Genomic DNA, 14,295 nt, shown 5'->3' with positions numbered 1-14,295 from the left:
TCGGTGATGGCTCGGTCGGGTTGGTCGGTGACGGCTCGGTCGGGTTGGTCGGTGACGGCTCGGTCGTGTTGGTCGGTGACGGCTCGGTCGGGTTGGTCGGTGACGGTTTGGTCGGGTTGGTCGGCGACGGCTCGGTCGGGTTGGTCGGTGACGGTTTGGTCGGCGACGGCTCGGTCAGGTTGGTCGGTGACGGCTCGGTCGGGTTGGTCGATGCCGGCTTGGTCGGGTTGGTTGGTGACGGCTCGGTCGGGTTGGTCGTTGACGGCTCGGTCGGGTTGGTCGATGACGGCTCGGTCGGGTTGGTCGATGACGGCTCGGTCGGGTTGGTCGATGACGGCTCGGTTGGTCGATGCCGGCTCGGTCGGTGACGGCTCAGTCAGGTTGGTCGATGACGGCTCGGTCGGGTTGGTCGGTGACGGCTCGGTCGGTGATGGCTCGGTCGGGTTGGTCGGTGACGGCTCGGTCGGTGACGGCTCGGTCGGGTTGGTCGATGCCGGCTTGGTCGGGTTGGTCGGTGACGGCTCGGTCGGGTTGGTCGGTGACGGCTCGGTCGGGTTGGTCGGTGACGGCTCGGTCGGGTTGGTCGGTGACGGCTCGGTCAGGTTGGTCGGTGACGGCTCGGTCGGGTTGGTCGGTGACGGTTTGGTCGGGTTGGTCGGCGACGGCTCGGTCGGGTTGGTCGGTGACGGTTTGGTCGGCGACGGCTCGGTCGGGTTGGTCGGTGACGGTTTGGTCGGGTTGGTCGGTGACGGCTCGGTCGGGTTGGTCGGTGACGGCTCGGTCAGGTTGGTCGGTGACGGCTCGGCCGGGTTGGTCGGTGACGGTTTGGTCGGGTTGGTCGGTGACGGCTCGGTCGGGTTGGTCGGTGACGGCTCGGTCGGGTTGGTCGGTGACGGCTCGGTCAGGTTGGTCGGTGACGGCTCGGTCGGGTTGGTCGGTGACGGTTTGGTCGGGTTGGTCGGTGACGGCTCGGTCGGGTTGGTCGGTGACGGCTCGGTCAGGTTGGTCGGTGACGGCTCGGTCGGGTTGGTCGGTGACGGTTTGGTCGGGTTGGTCGGCGACGGCTCGGTCGGGTTGGTCGGTGACGGTTTGGTCGGCGACGGCTCGGTCAGGTTGGTCGGTGACGGCTCGGTCGGGTTGGTCGATGCCGGCTTGGTCGGGTTGGTTGGTGACGGCTCGGTCGGGTTGGTCGGTGACGGCTCGGTCGGTGACGGCTGAGCCGTCAGGTTGGTTGAATTTAGAAGTCAATGGTGACGCCAATCGGATCACAAAATGCACAAAATTTCTGAATTTTAACGAGAAAATGAATTTGGAATTTGACCCGTGGGTGTGGCCAGCATTAGTCTTGGTAGGGCAGCACATTGGTAACAAAACACTGATTTCTCAAAAGTTACCAAGAGACAAAAAGTTTTCTGGCGCGGTAGTCGGGGTGCCGAGATTTCTTGGTGTTGGTTGGTTTGTGGCAGAACCGGACCAGCAGGGATGAGAACTGGTTCTGATGTAAATCCAAAATGAAGGGAAAGTTCATTGGAGGAGATAAACCCACCACACCATTGGGGTGATCACGGGCCGTGATCAAGATGTGAGATCAGAAGATCAAATCCTGGTTATGTGGTTGGGGGTGATTAGTAAGAACCGGACATTTCACTTGGAGTTCCCCTCCCCCCAATGTAATCCGGTGCCGACACTCATCTCTTACCCGGACATCATTTAGGAGAAATTGAACATTATTTTCTGATTCTGTTGCCCTGAAGAAGGGGAGCCCTTTCTTCCGAAATGCGTTGGCTGTCTCTGACGTTTCCGTTTAATGAAAATGTAAAGAATTCCACTTGGGGAGATTGTTGTGTACAATGTGCGCGGCGCTCCGAACCCAAAACTTCTGACTGAAGGAACTTTTGTGTTTTGGAAATTTCAGGATTTTTTGGGCAGTGTTGGAGCTTTTATTGCCAGTAAAGTTTCCCCCGGTAATATATATTGTTTTCTGTGAAGAGTTAAAAGGGTTATTACGTTTATTTTAATCACTTCCATACTGGACACTTTTTTGGAAATTTAAAAAAATAACAATTATTCACAATTTGTAAAAAAAAAATACAAACTGTCACCACTCCCCCCTCTGGTCAGTCCTGGAATTGATTTTTATCCTTCTCAGTTACATTGTATCTTTTATATTCTATCAGTTTTAAGGTTTAAACAAAGGTTGGTACTAAAGCGTGAATTTTTGTTGTGATAACCTGACATTTTGGACATTTTGGGGATTTTTCATTGGTTCTGCTCCCGAAAATGCTGCGCCTGAGAACGTCCAAATAATAACGCTCCACCAATCTCTATTTGTCTCCGAAATCAGCAGAACAAACCTTCCGCAGACTCCAAAAACCGTCACAAAAAGCCCAAAGACATCAAACCGAAGGTGAAAAAACTGAAGTACCACCAGTACATTCCTCCCGACCAGAAGGCCGAGAAATCTCCGCCTCCCATGGACTCCGCCTACGCCCGGCTCCTCCAACAGCAGCAACTCTTCCTTCAGCTGCAGATCCTCAGCCAACAGCAACAGCAGCACTTCAGCTACCAGGGAATGCACCACTCACATCTCAAGTACGTCTCCATAAGGTTCAATCTTTCTGTAGATACAAATCCCAACCCGATGAGTTACTCTGTGTCCTAAACCAGGGGTCTCCAAACTTTCCAAACAATGGGCCAGTTTACTGTCCTTCAGACTTTAGGGGGACCGGAATGTGGCCTGTGGGGATAGAAAATGTCACGGGCCCGGCATCAGTGAGCATAGGCCTCAGGGTTGGGGGTCAGTAGGGAGAGGAATAGTGTCCCATCATTGGTGTCAGTGGGAGGAATAGTGTCCCGTCATTGGTGTCAGTGGGAGGAATAGTGTCCCGTCATTGGTGTCAGTGGGAGGAATAGTGTCCCGTCATTGGTGTCAGTGGGAGGAATAGTGTCCCATCATTGGTGTCAGTGGGAGGAATAGTGTCCCGTCATTGGTGTCAGTGGGAGGAATAGTGTCCCATCATTGGTGTCAGTGGGAGGAATAGTGTCCCATCATTGGTGTCAGTGGGAGGAATAGTGTCCCATCATTGGTGTCAGTGAGAGGAAAAGTGCCCCGAGGGACAGAATAAGGCTAACAAAGGGCCACAGTTTGGAGAGATATTTAATTTACTTTTTCTTCTTTCTCATAGGCAACAAAATGAACAAATGCACCGGAATGCCAACACACCGACAGTCGGCAGTCCTTCGTTGTCTCCAGTGAAGACTTTCTCTGGCCAGTCTAACATGTCTTCCATGAAGCCCGGACTTCTCCCGTCCAACCTGGACGACCTAAAAGTGAGTTCTGATCTTCTGGCTACAAAGAGACGGCAAATGGGCCAAAATGTAAAATACAATTGTGAGGATGTTTGGAATGTGACCTCCGTGTTTTGTGTGTCTAGATAGTTAAAGTCGATCTTCCCTGAATCTGAGCTCCACAAACCAGAAACACAAGCAAACTCCCCCCATCCGTCCCTCCATTTCCCCATCCCTCTATTTCCCCATCCCTCCTTCCCTCCATTTCCCCATCCCTCCATTTCCCCATCCCTCCATTTCCCCATTCCTCCTTCCCTCCATTTCCCCATCCCTCCTTTTCCCCATCCCTCCTTTTCCCCATCCCTCCATTTCCCCATACCCCCATTCCTCCTTCCCTCCATTTCCCCATCCCTCCATTTCCCCATCCCTCCTTTTCCCCATCCCTCCATTTCCCCATCCCTCCATTTCCCCATCCCTCCATTTCCCCATCCATTCATGTTGCTGAGAAATCACTTTGAAAAACAATCCCCCTCTAATTTCTGGCGGTGGCCATCTTGAATAAGGTCAAATGATTCATGTAGCATCTACTTCCTGGAATACATCTGCCCTTAGCTCAGGCATGTATGCAGGAGGGTGTGCTTAGCTGAGAAAACCCCTCCCCCTCTCCTGAAGACTCCTGAGATGTGTGACATCACTTGCCTAGGCAAGAAACCAGGAAGTAACTGAAGAAATGTAAATATGAGATACTTTCTATTTACTTATATTAGCAGCGCGAGGATTATAATGAATGAATGTTGATTGGGAGTGAAGTTCCGGATGGGCTGAGTGGTTGGCCAGTCGATCTCTTGCTATGATAAGAATAGATGATCGATGTTCATAGATGATTCTACTTTCTCATTCTTCTCCAAGGTGTCGGAGTTGAGGCAGCAGCTTAGAATACGTGGATTGCCCGTTTCTGGTACAAAGACCTCCCTGATGGAACGTCTGAGGCCCTTCCAGGAATGCGGCGGGAACGCCGTTCCATCGTTTGGCGAGATCACCACGGTCACCTTCCCAGTTGCCCCAAACAACTCTCTGTCTGGTTACCAGACGCACCCGTCCGCCGGGGTTATCTCAAATGGATTCTATCAGTTCGGTAGCACCAGCTCCACCCCCCCAATCTCCCCGGCCTCCTCCGATCTTTCTGTAAACGGCTCTTTACCCGATACCTTCAGTGACGGGCCAATGTCTTCTCCTCAGTTCGGTCTCCACCCCTCCCCCATCCACCTAAGTGCTGAGGAAAGTCTTCTGAGCAGCATCAACAGCAGCAGCTACCAAGCAGAACTGGAAGGCATGGATGCTGAGAAAGACAAAATGTTGGTGGAGAAGCAGAAGGTCATCAATGAGTTGACCTGGAAACTCCAACAAGAGCAGAGACAGGTGGAGGAGCTGAGACTTCAGCTCCAGAAGAGGAAAGGAGGCTGCGGGCCTCTAGAGAAGGCGCTTCCATCTCAACACTTTTTTGGAGTGCAGATCAAACAGGAAAACGTGTCGAGTTGTCCCTTCGCCTCGAAGCAAATGACCATGAAAAACCCGACCAACAATTCGATCGAGAAGCTGGGATCGTGTGCAACGCAACCAATGCCGTGCCTAATGAACAACCATTGTATGGAGGCCTCCAACCCCAACTCCATGTCTTCCACTTTCCTAAGTCCTCAGTGTTCTCCACAACATTCCCCACTAGGAACTACCAACAGTCCCCAGCACATCAGCCTTCCCCCATCCCCCAACAACCATTGCCACTACCTACTGCCCGTGTCCCCGAATTCCCAAGGCGACACCTCAAGTCTCTCTCCACAACGCATCAATACTCAGATATGCACTGGACAGGTAATCCCCCCCCCAAATCGCAACATTGTACTTTATTGTGTGACCGAAAAACGCAACTCAAAGAGTTACCAATTGGTCGGACTTTAGAGGCAGGAAAAACGGTGGAAGTTTTAGAAAAAAGAATATAAAAAAAATACATAAAATAGTCACACGAATGTTCAAAATGGTTAAAAATCATAAAAATGATACAATTTGTAGTGAGCCCTTGCGTATCGACGCGTTTCACTGTGTATTTTTTTCAATAAATTGTTATATTTTTTTCTAAAACTTCCACGTTGTTTTTCCTGCCTCTAAAGTCCGACCAATTGGTAACTCTGAGTTCCGTTTTGTGTTCCCTTCATATATCTGGATGTGGCAATGTGAGCGCTTTCCTCCTACAATTATTTGTAACCAATTTAGAGTCTTACAATTTTCCCTTGGATTTATACTAAGGCCCCTTTTCACACTTGTGCGGCTTCAGAGTCGCGCAATCTTACCGCGATTTTTCAGCAATTGCCATGATTTCAGGGAATGCCGTGTGAGTGGCATTAAAATCGGGCCAAAGTAGTGCAGGAACGACTTGTCGTGATACTTTGCCATCCCAAATCGTGGGACACGTCGTACAAGTGTGAAAGGGGCCCAAGGCTGTATAGTTTATGTTGTGTCATTTGAAACAATTATTTATAAGCTGAACTAATGACAAAAAAATGCAAAAGCGAGGGAGTAGATAAGGTGGGGGACATGGGGGTCCAAACTTTCCCCAGAGGTCCTGGCAGGTGCCTTAAGGTGCTGGAGCCGCACAGCCTAGACATTCTTCTGTCTCTATCCATGGATGAAAAAAAGGCATTCAGGAGGCAGCAGTACCACCCCCTGAATGCCTGTTGGCCACTCCTGAGGGGCTCTCTGAAAGGTTATTCACCACAGATCGCTATTCAGGGACCAATGCAGGTACAGGGGAACCTCGGTTTCTGAGGAACGTGGTTAACAAGAATTTTGAATAACGAGCAACATTAAAAAAATATTCTGACTCGGTTTGCGAGTCTTGACTCCCAAAACAAGCAGGATTCAATACACAGCGGTGTGCAGTACCGTGTTTGGCCTGAGGTGGGGGGGGGCACCGTAGCTGAGCGGAGCTGATTGGAGCACTTCAGAGGCGTTCGGAAATGCTCAGAAAATCTTAGGCCCCCATACACACGGGAGGATTTATCCGCGGATACGGTCCAGCGGACCGTTTCCGCGGATAAATCCTCTCGAGGATTTGCGCGGATTTCTATGCGATGGCGTGTACTCACCATCGCATTGAAATCCGCGGCGAAATCCTCTGTCGATGACGTGTCGCGCCGTCGCCAGGATTATGATGCGGCGACGTGCGCGACGCTGTCATATAAGGAATTCCACACATGCGTCGAATCATTACGACGCATGCGGGGGATCCCTTCGGACGGATGGATCCGGTGAGTCTATACAGACCAGCGGATCCATCCGTTGGGATGGATTCCAGCAGATGGATATGTTCTGCATGTCAGCAAATATCCGATCTGCTGGAATCCATCCCAGAGGAGATTTCTCCGCGGAAACAGATCCGCTGGCGTGTACACATCATAGGATCTATCCGCTGAAACCCATTTGCTGGGATTTATCTGCGGATGGATTCTATCGTGTGTATGGGGCCTAAGAAATACAGAGCCTTTCCAAGGTTTTCCGAGTTCAGCTGAGCTGTCCCCGAGCCTTTCCGAGGCTCTCCAGCGCCCCCCCCCCCCACCCCTGGCCACATGCGGTATTGCATGCCATTGAAGTCAATGCGGAACAAATTATTTTAGTTTCCATTGACTTCTATGGGGAAACTTGCTTTGATATGAGAGTGCTTTGGATTACAAGCATTCTCCTGGAAGGGATTATAATCCGAGGTTCCTCTGTATCTGGAAACAAATCCTTACCTGGAATTCTTCTTTATCAATAATTATTTCTATGTTTGTGAAGACGAGTTTTAGGTTCAGATTCTAGAATCCAACCAATGGAAATGAAGCCCCTTCACAAATATTAACCCTCTGTGTGACTTTGTATTTGTAGAACGCTGGAAGCGCCGCTTGCTTCTCTCCCAACCAGACCAGTTTACAGCCGCCTTACGCTGACCAATCGGAAAGCAAGCAGGGCAACAAAGATGGCGTCTCACCAAAGAGCCCGACAGTGTTAGGAAAGGTAAGATGCCATTGGCTAAGACATATACAATGGATAGAAAAAAAGGCACAAAGTTGTAAAGTAAATCCTTGGATTGAGAGCATGCTTGTATATCAAAGCAAATTTCCCCATAAGAAATAATGGAAACTCAGATGATTCGTTCCACAACCATTTACTCAGAAGTCCTTCAGTTTATAGTCCATATAAAAAGATTCTAGCGATGTGATTGGTTGTGTGACCATAAAATGTCCACCAATGGAAGCCTCCACAAGAAGGAAAATCCATCAGGAGCTCCAGAGTATAAAAGAGAAGAGAGGCGCCTCTAACATTGAGCAACTCTCATGGTTGATGATTAGGAGAGGCACATCTAAGTATGGAGGGATCCGGGGTAAAGCGATCCAAATAGACCATCCCCCGCACTGCCGGCTCTCACCGCTGTCAGTCTGCAATCGTCACCGGGAAGACTACCCTGCAGGAGAGCGATCTGAAAGCGAGTCTTGAAGAGCAGACTTCAGACCGCTCTCCGCTGAAAACGGGTCACAAAATGAATTGCACTCCTGTGACCCAGAGGAGAAGCCCAGCCTGAAAAGCTCAGATATAAATACACATAGAAGTTCCAAGGCGACCATTGAAGGAGGGAGGTTTGTAGCCGTCCCGAGCAGGACGCCATCGTCTGTCCCTAGGAGCCGTGTAAATGTGTGAGATCTCTGACTTCTGTTAGGGAAGGAGGAAGGGTTCTTCTATTCTCTCGTGATTGATAATCTAGAGGGGTGTCTGGGGAATTGTATGGTGGGAGAACTTCTACACCTGGGGATAGGATTCTCGTCCAACATCAGTGCCTGACCTCACAAACGCTCTTCTGGAAGAATGGTCAAACATTCCCATAGACACACCCCTAAACCTTGTGGACGGCCTTCCCATAGACACGCCCCTAAACCTTGTGGACGGCCTTCCCATAGACACACCCCTAAACCTTGTGGACGGCCTTCCCATAGACACACCCCTAAACCTTGTGGACGGCTTTCCCATAGACACACCCCTAAACCTTGTGGACGGCTTTCCCATAGACACACCCCTAAACCTTGTGGACGGCCTTCCTATAGACACACCCCTAAACCTTGTGGACGGCCTTCCCATAGACACCCCTAAACCTTGTGGACGGCCTTCCCATAGACACCCCTAAACCTTGTGGGCGGCCTTCCTATAGACACACCCCTAAACCTTGTGGACGGCCTTCCTATAGACACACCCCTAAACCTTGTGGACGGCCTTCCTATAGACACACCCCTAAACCTTGTGGACGGCCTTCCCATAGACACACCCCTAAACCTTGTGGACGGATCTTCCCATAGACACACCCCTAAACCTTGTGGACGGCCTTCCCATAGACACACCCCTAAACCTTGTGGGCGGCCTTCCCATAGACACACCCCTAAACCTTGTGGACGGCCTTCCCATAGACACACCCCTAAACCTTGTGGACGGCCTTTCCATAGACACCCTCCTAAACCTTGTGGACGGCCTTCCCAGAAGAGGTGAAGGTGTTATAGCTGCAAAAGGGCGGAGCCAACTCAATATTGAGCCCTCCGGACTAAGACTGGGGGGGTCATTAAAGTTCATGTGTGTGTAAAGGCCGCGTCCCAATACTTTTGGTAATGTAGTGTGTGGAACTATGTAGCCGATTTCCCAAATTCTAATTTCTATTCTCTTATTGGTAATATAATGTATCATTCTAGGATGGGAGGAGGGCATTTAGTTTCTTGTTCTGATAACTGCAAAGGAAGATTTTGGTCCATTTTCATTTATTTTATAAATAAATTATATTTATAGTAAATAAAAATGTGTATTTTTGTCTCCTCAGGCCGGGCAGAAGCTCTCTGTACCTTGTACCACTTTCTCCAACTCGCAGACATCGGATTCCAAGCAGCTTCCCTCCTATGAGGACGCGGTAAGACAGGTAAAGAAATTATTCTTCATTTCACCTGATAGAAGAAATACAGCAGAACCTCGGATGATAATCCGTTCCAGGAGAACGCTTGTAATCCAAAGCACTCTCATATCAAAGCAAGTTTCCCATAGAAGTCAATGGAAACAAAAATAATTTGTTCCACATTGACTTCAATGGCATGCAATACCGCATGTGGCCAGCGGTGGGGGGGAGGCACCAGAAAATCAGAATCTGGAAGCCCCGTTTACCTAAGGGGCCCCCAGATCCCAGACCCTCCCACCTCTACATAGTACCCCCTACTCATTCACCAAAAAAGTAAATAAAAACACAAAGTTCTTCATGTAAATCCAGCGTCAATCACGATGAATGCGATCTACACCAAAATAAGCCTCGTCCAATGACAGGTAAACATGGGGGTGTGGTCACCCGGTGACGTCACCATCACAAATGCTACATTTCTGGCAGGCACATGTCTATAAGTTAGGCCGCGTACACACCATCTGTTAAACCGAAGAGAACGGTCTGATGGATAGGTTATTTATCCATCGGTTAAAAAAAAGCCAACTTGTTTTAAATTTAACCGATGGATTCCTAACCGATATAAAAAAAACGTTTGTTTGTAGGCACGACCATCGGTTAAAAATCCACGCATGCTCAGAATCAAGTCGGCGCATGCTCGGAAACATTGAACTTCATTTTTTTTTCAGCACGTCGTTGTGTTTTACGTCACCACGTTCTGACACGATCGTTTTTTTAACCGATGGTGTGTAGGCGCGACGGATCATCAGTCAGCTTCATCGGTTAACCTATGACAACGGTCCATCGGTCCGTTCTCATCGGATGGACTGATCGTGTGTACGCCGCATTAGACCTTGTTGTCTAAACCTTGAAAACGAATGATATTGTCATTTTTCAGAACCTTCACTCATCATGAATAAAATGTCTTCTTTCCACAGCAAGTCACAAGAAGCCAACAGATAGATGAACTTCTTGACGTTCTGATTGAAAGCGGAGGTAGGTCCACCATACAGACAACCCTCGAAAATTTCCAAATGTTTCTTTGACAAATTATTTATAATTATTTGATTATTTTAACAATTTTATTTCAGAAATGCCAGCAAATGCCAAAGACGAGCGGTCATGTGGGCAGAAGATGACTCAACTGGGCGTGCCGACAGGAAACACAAATCTCTCTGCTCCCAATTCTCACCTCCCTTATGATAACTGCCCCAATAACGACAGCCACCTTGAAGTCTTATTGAACACCCACAGTCCCATCGGGAGAGCCGCCGAAATCCCTCTGCTTAAGATAGGAAATGACGATGTGCACTTTGAACGTGTTCTGGAAGGATTTTCAGGCAAAGTGACTGAAGATATTCTCCCATCCAGAGAGATCTTAGAAACTTCTCTGTCTCCTATGGAGACCCAGATGTCACCGTCATCTACGGAAAGCACTGCCCTCCACCACTTAAGCTTTACCGAATCTCCATGGGAGACCATGGAGTGGCTGGACCTAACCCCACCAAGCTCGGCCACAGGTTTGGGATCCCTTACTACTACCGGTCCCAGCATTTTCAACACTGATTTCCTAGATGTTAACGATCTCAACTTAAACAATGCAATGGACCTGCACTTAGAACAGTGGTGAACTCCGTAAATCAATGTTTTATCGTTAGAGCCAAAGAAAAAAAGCTTCAACGCAACGTGCCAAAGAATTGGGTTCACCAAAGATCAGCCAAAGACGTTTCTTTATAAAGTGTTACAGTTACAAAAAAGCCTTGTGTCTTTGAGGCGGACCATCCATCTTCCAGCCATCTTTGAGGTGGACGGGCCATCTTCCAGCCATCTTTGAGGTGGACGGGCCATCTTCCAGCCATCTTTGAGGTGGACCGGCCAGCTTCCAGCCATCTTTGAGGTGGACGGGCCAGCTTCCAGCCATCTTTGAGGTGGACGGGCCAGCTTCCAGCCATCTTTGAGGTGGACGGGCCAGCTTCCAGCCATCTTTGAGGTGGACCGGCCAGCTTCCAGCCATCTTTGAGGTGGACCGGCCAGCTTCGAGGTGGACCGGCCATCTTTCAGCCATCTTTGAGGTAGACCGGCCATCTTCCAGCTATCTTTGAGGTGGACCGGCCATCTTCCAGCCATCTTTGAGGTAGACCGGCCATCTTTCAGCCATCTTTAAGGTGGACCGGCTATCACAGCTGGACCTCCAATGACTCAAGTAGGGAATGGGATTGTTACATATCAGTCTGATCTACCAGTTCTAGTCCAAAACCACTTTATTTGGTATTTTGGACTTCAAACAAAACTGTGAACCAAAAAGCTTCAAACATTGAAAAGCACAGGTATCAATTTTTTAAATTTTTTTACATTTTTAATGCTAAATTACGATGGTAGAACTTTAATTTTAGACCATGAACAAGAGCAAGAAGAGCTTCGAACAAAACACGTCCGCAATGGACTTTCATAGCCGACTTCCTGCCCCTTCGGTGTGGAAAGTTGGGTTCACTCCTACAAAGAACTCAACACCTAGAATATGTGATTCCACACTTATGGTATAAAAAATTCCAGTTTTTGGCGAGATGCCCATTTTATAGTTCATTTTTTTAAGGTCTTATCTTTGGTACCAGCGCAACTGAGGGATTTTTAGCTCTTAAGCCCATATAATGTTATTTTTTTTAGTCACTGGAAGTGCGATGTTGTACGGCCTTGAAACTATTTTTTTTTGTCTGTATATTTTTGGGCACAGAATATGATTCATTTCAATGCACAATTGATTTTTGTTAAATTCATCTTCATAGGAGTTTACTTTTTTTGACGGGGGGCTACAACCTTATTATTTTCGCTTAATTTTAAGCTTAACTCCTATCAGAAGATAAAAGAAGAATGCAATTTTGTATTTATTTAAAAAAAAAAAAATTCCTATAATGTATTTTTAAATACAACTTTTTAAATGCCTGAATTTGTTGACTCAGTTTGATGGGGGTTCCAACCTTATCATTATTTTTATGTTGGCCATAAGATTTGATTTTAAGCTTAATGCCAATCGGAAGTAAAACAAAAACACAATTGAATAACATTTTGTATTTATTTAAAAAAAAATCCTATAATGTATTTTTAAATACAACTGGTTAAATGCCTGAATTTGTTGACTTCATTATTTTATTGTTGGTCCTAAGATTCCATTTTAGGCTTAACGCCAATCAAAAATGGAATGCAACTTTGTATTTATCTATAATGTGCAGCTGGTTAAGTACCTGAATTTGTGAATATGCCTCTCCTGTCGCAGGCTGGGTCTTGGAGGCCACCAAATTGTGTTGCCTAACTCACCGGAGCGCTCACCAGGCTGGCTGTGCAAATCTCAGGACTGAATGCATACTTCAGGTAGAACTATAAGCAAAACTTTTTTTTCAGTAAAGGAGAATTATAACCTCTGTCATATTTTCTTTTTTTTAGCCATCTGTGTCCCATTTCAGAGATTTCCCTTCACTTCCTGTCCCATAACCAAACAGGAAGTGAGAGGGAATCCCGTGTGGACCCCCCCATTTACCAGAACTAGTGTCCCCATTGGAAGATTTCCTCTCTATTACTTTTTCTGGGGACAGGACAAATAGAGAGGGGGAATCTCCTTAACGGGGGTCCCGACAATTAAAAACTGACAGGGGTTCTAATCCATCTTCTTTCTATCCAACACTAAAAAAAAAAAAGAAAGTTTGTTATACTTGATTATTTCAATGGCGTACTTAGCGGTTGGCCTGGAGTTCAGGCAAATAAACTGTTGACTAACAGCAATGTTACAGTTTTCTGAATTAGAAGTATAGAAAAAACAAATTATTTTTCAAAATGGACAATTCCACTTTTGCCATGTTATGTCTTTTATCCCTTTTTTCTTTGTAAAAAAAAAAGCAAAAAATAATAAAAAGGGATACAAGACATAACATGACAAACGTGGAATTGTCCATTTTGATATTTATGAAAAATGGAAAAAAAATTATTCTATTCTTTTTTTTTTTTTCTGAAAACTGTAACATTGCTTTTGTTGATCTTCAGTTTATTCACTTTAAGATTTTTTTTTTTCATATTTTATTGGTTTAAAAAAAACTGAGCAGAAACCAGAATATTGTGCCAGCGAATTGAAGATCTCAGAATTCAGCTTATTTGACCCGTTCATACTTTCCATATAAATAGCAGAGATCCTGAAATTTTACGGATAACAGTGTAAATATTTTATGTAAATAGACTTTTTTTCTGGACTTTGTAAAATATAATAAAATAGAAGTACTCCGTGTATTCCGATGGCCGTGCTGTACAGACGTCCCCCCTTGTTTTAGGGGTTGATAAATATGTTAAAAAAAAACCACTTTGTATTAGTATTATGCTACTGGAAGACACACTAATAATTCTCTCTGATAAAGTAGTTCAGTAATTATAAAACGGTAACATAAATGTTGTACGTCAAAGTTAAACTGTACAAAGAAATAAAAATCTGCACCCATTTGTAGCTTCTGCACTGTATATAGAATCTCCAATTTTTTTTAAAGGCCAAAATACAGGAAGTGTTTATATAAAAAAAATTGTGATGTTCCCCAGACTAACGGACTTCATCGCCGCATGCTGTATATAGGGAGAAATTGTTTTTTGTTTTTTTTTTTTTTTTAAAAGCACCAATATTTTGTACAAAGATTCACCATGCACTGCTAATATAGAGAAGAGCACCAAAAGTGTCTAAAATTGTATTTTTTAACAGTTAAAGAAAAGCCATTCCATACAGAGATAAAAGTAGCACTTTATGCCAGCATAACATTTTACAATTATTTGATGTTTAAAAAAATTTCCCTTATGTTTGCAACTTATTCTAATTCTTTAGTCTTTTGCTAAGGCATCCAGAAGCCCTATGCTTCCTTTATAAACGCTTAAAAGGCCAAAAAAACATACATTTGCATTAAGAAAAAAACTTTAAATATTTTTGTTTTTTTAAAAAGGACTAAAAACTTTAAATCGTTTTTTTTAAAAAGGACAAAAACATACATTTG

General features: G+C 46.1%; 1 protein-coding gene across 1 annotated transcript in view; it reads left to right on the top strand.

The window, feature by feature from the left end:
• MYOCD (myocardin) overlaps nucleotides 1-12,488 on the top strand; it is a 46,944-nt gene extending 34,456 nt beyond the window's left edge. The window contains exons 10-16 of the mRNA XM_040329943.1: nucleotides 2,345-2,592; nucleotides 3,186-3,330; nucleotides 4,198-5,157; nucleotides 7,207-7,335; nucleotides 9,176-9,271; nucleotides 10,219-10,276; nucleotides 10,372-12,488. Coding sequence (XP_040185877.1) covers nucleotides 2,345-2,592; nucleotides 3,186-3,330; nucleotides 4,198-5,157; nucleotides 7,207-7,335; nucleotides 9,176-9,271; nucleotides 10,219-10,276; nucleotides 10,372-10,910 — 2,175 coding nt within the window. The 3' untranslated portion in view covers nucleotides 10,911-12,488. The remainder of the gene's footprint in view (nucleotides 1-2,344; nucleotides 2,593-3,185; nucleotides 3,331-4,197; nucleotides 5,158-7,206; nucleotides 7,336-9,175; nucleotides 9,272-10,218; nucleotides 10,277-10,371) is intronic.
• Nucleotides 12,489-14,295: the final 1,807 nt, after the last annotated feature.

This window comes from Rana temporaria, chromosome 12 (assembly GCF_905171775.1).
Source record: "Rana temporaria chromosome 12, aRanTem1.1, whole genome shotgun sequence".
NCBI lineage: Eukaryota > Metazoa > Chordata > Amphibia > Anura > Ranidae > Rana > Rana temporaria.
This window is presented reverse-complemented; position numbering and strand designations above follow the sequence as displayed.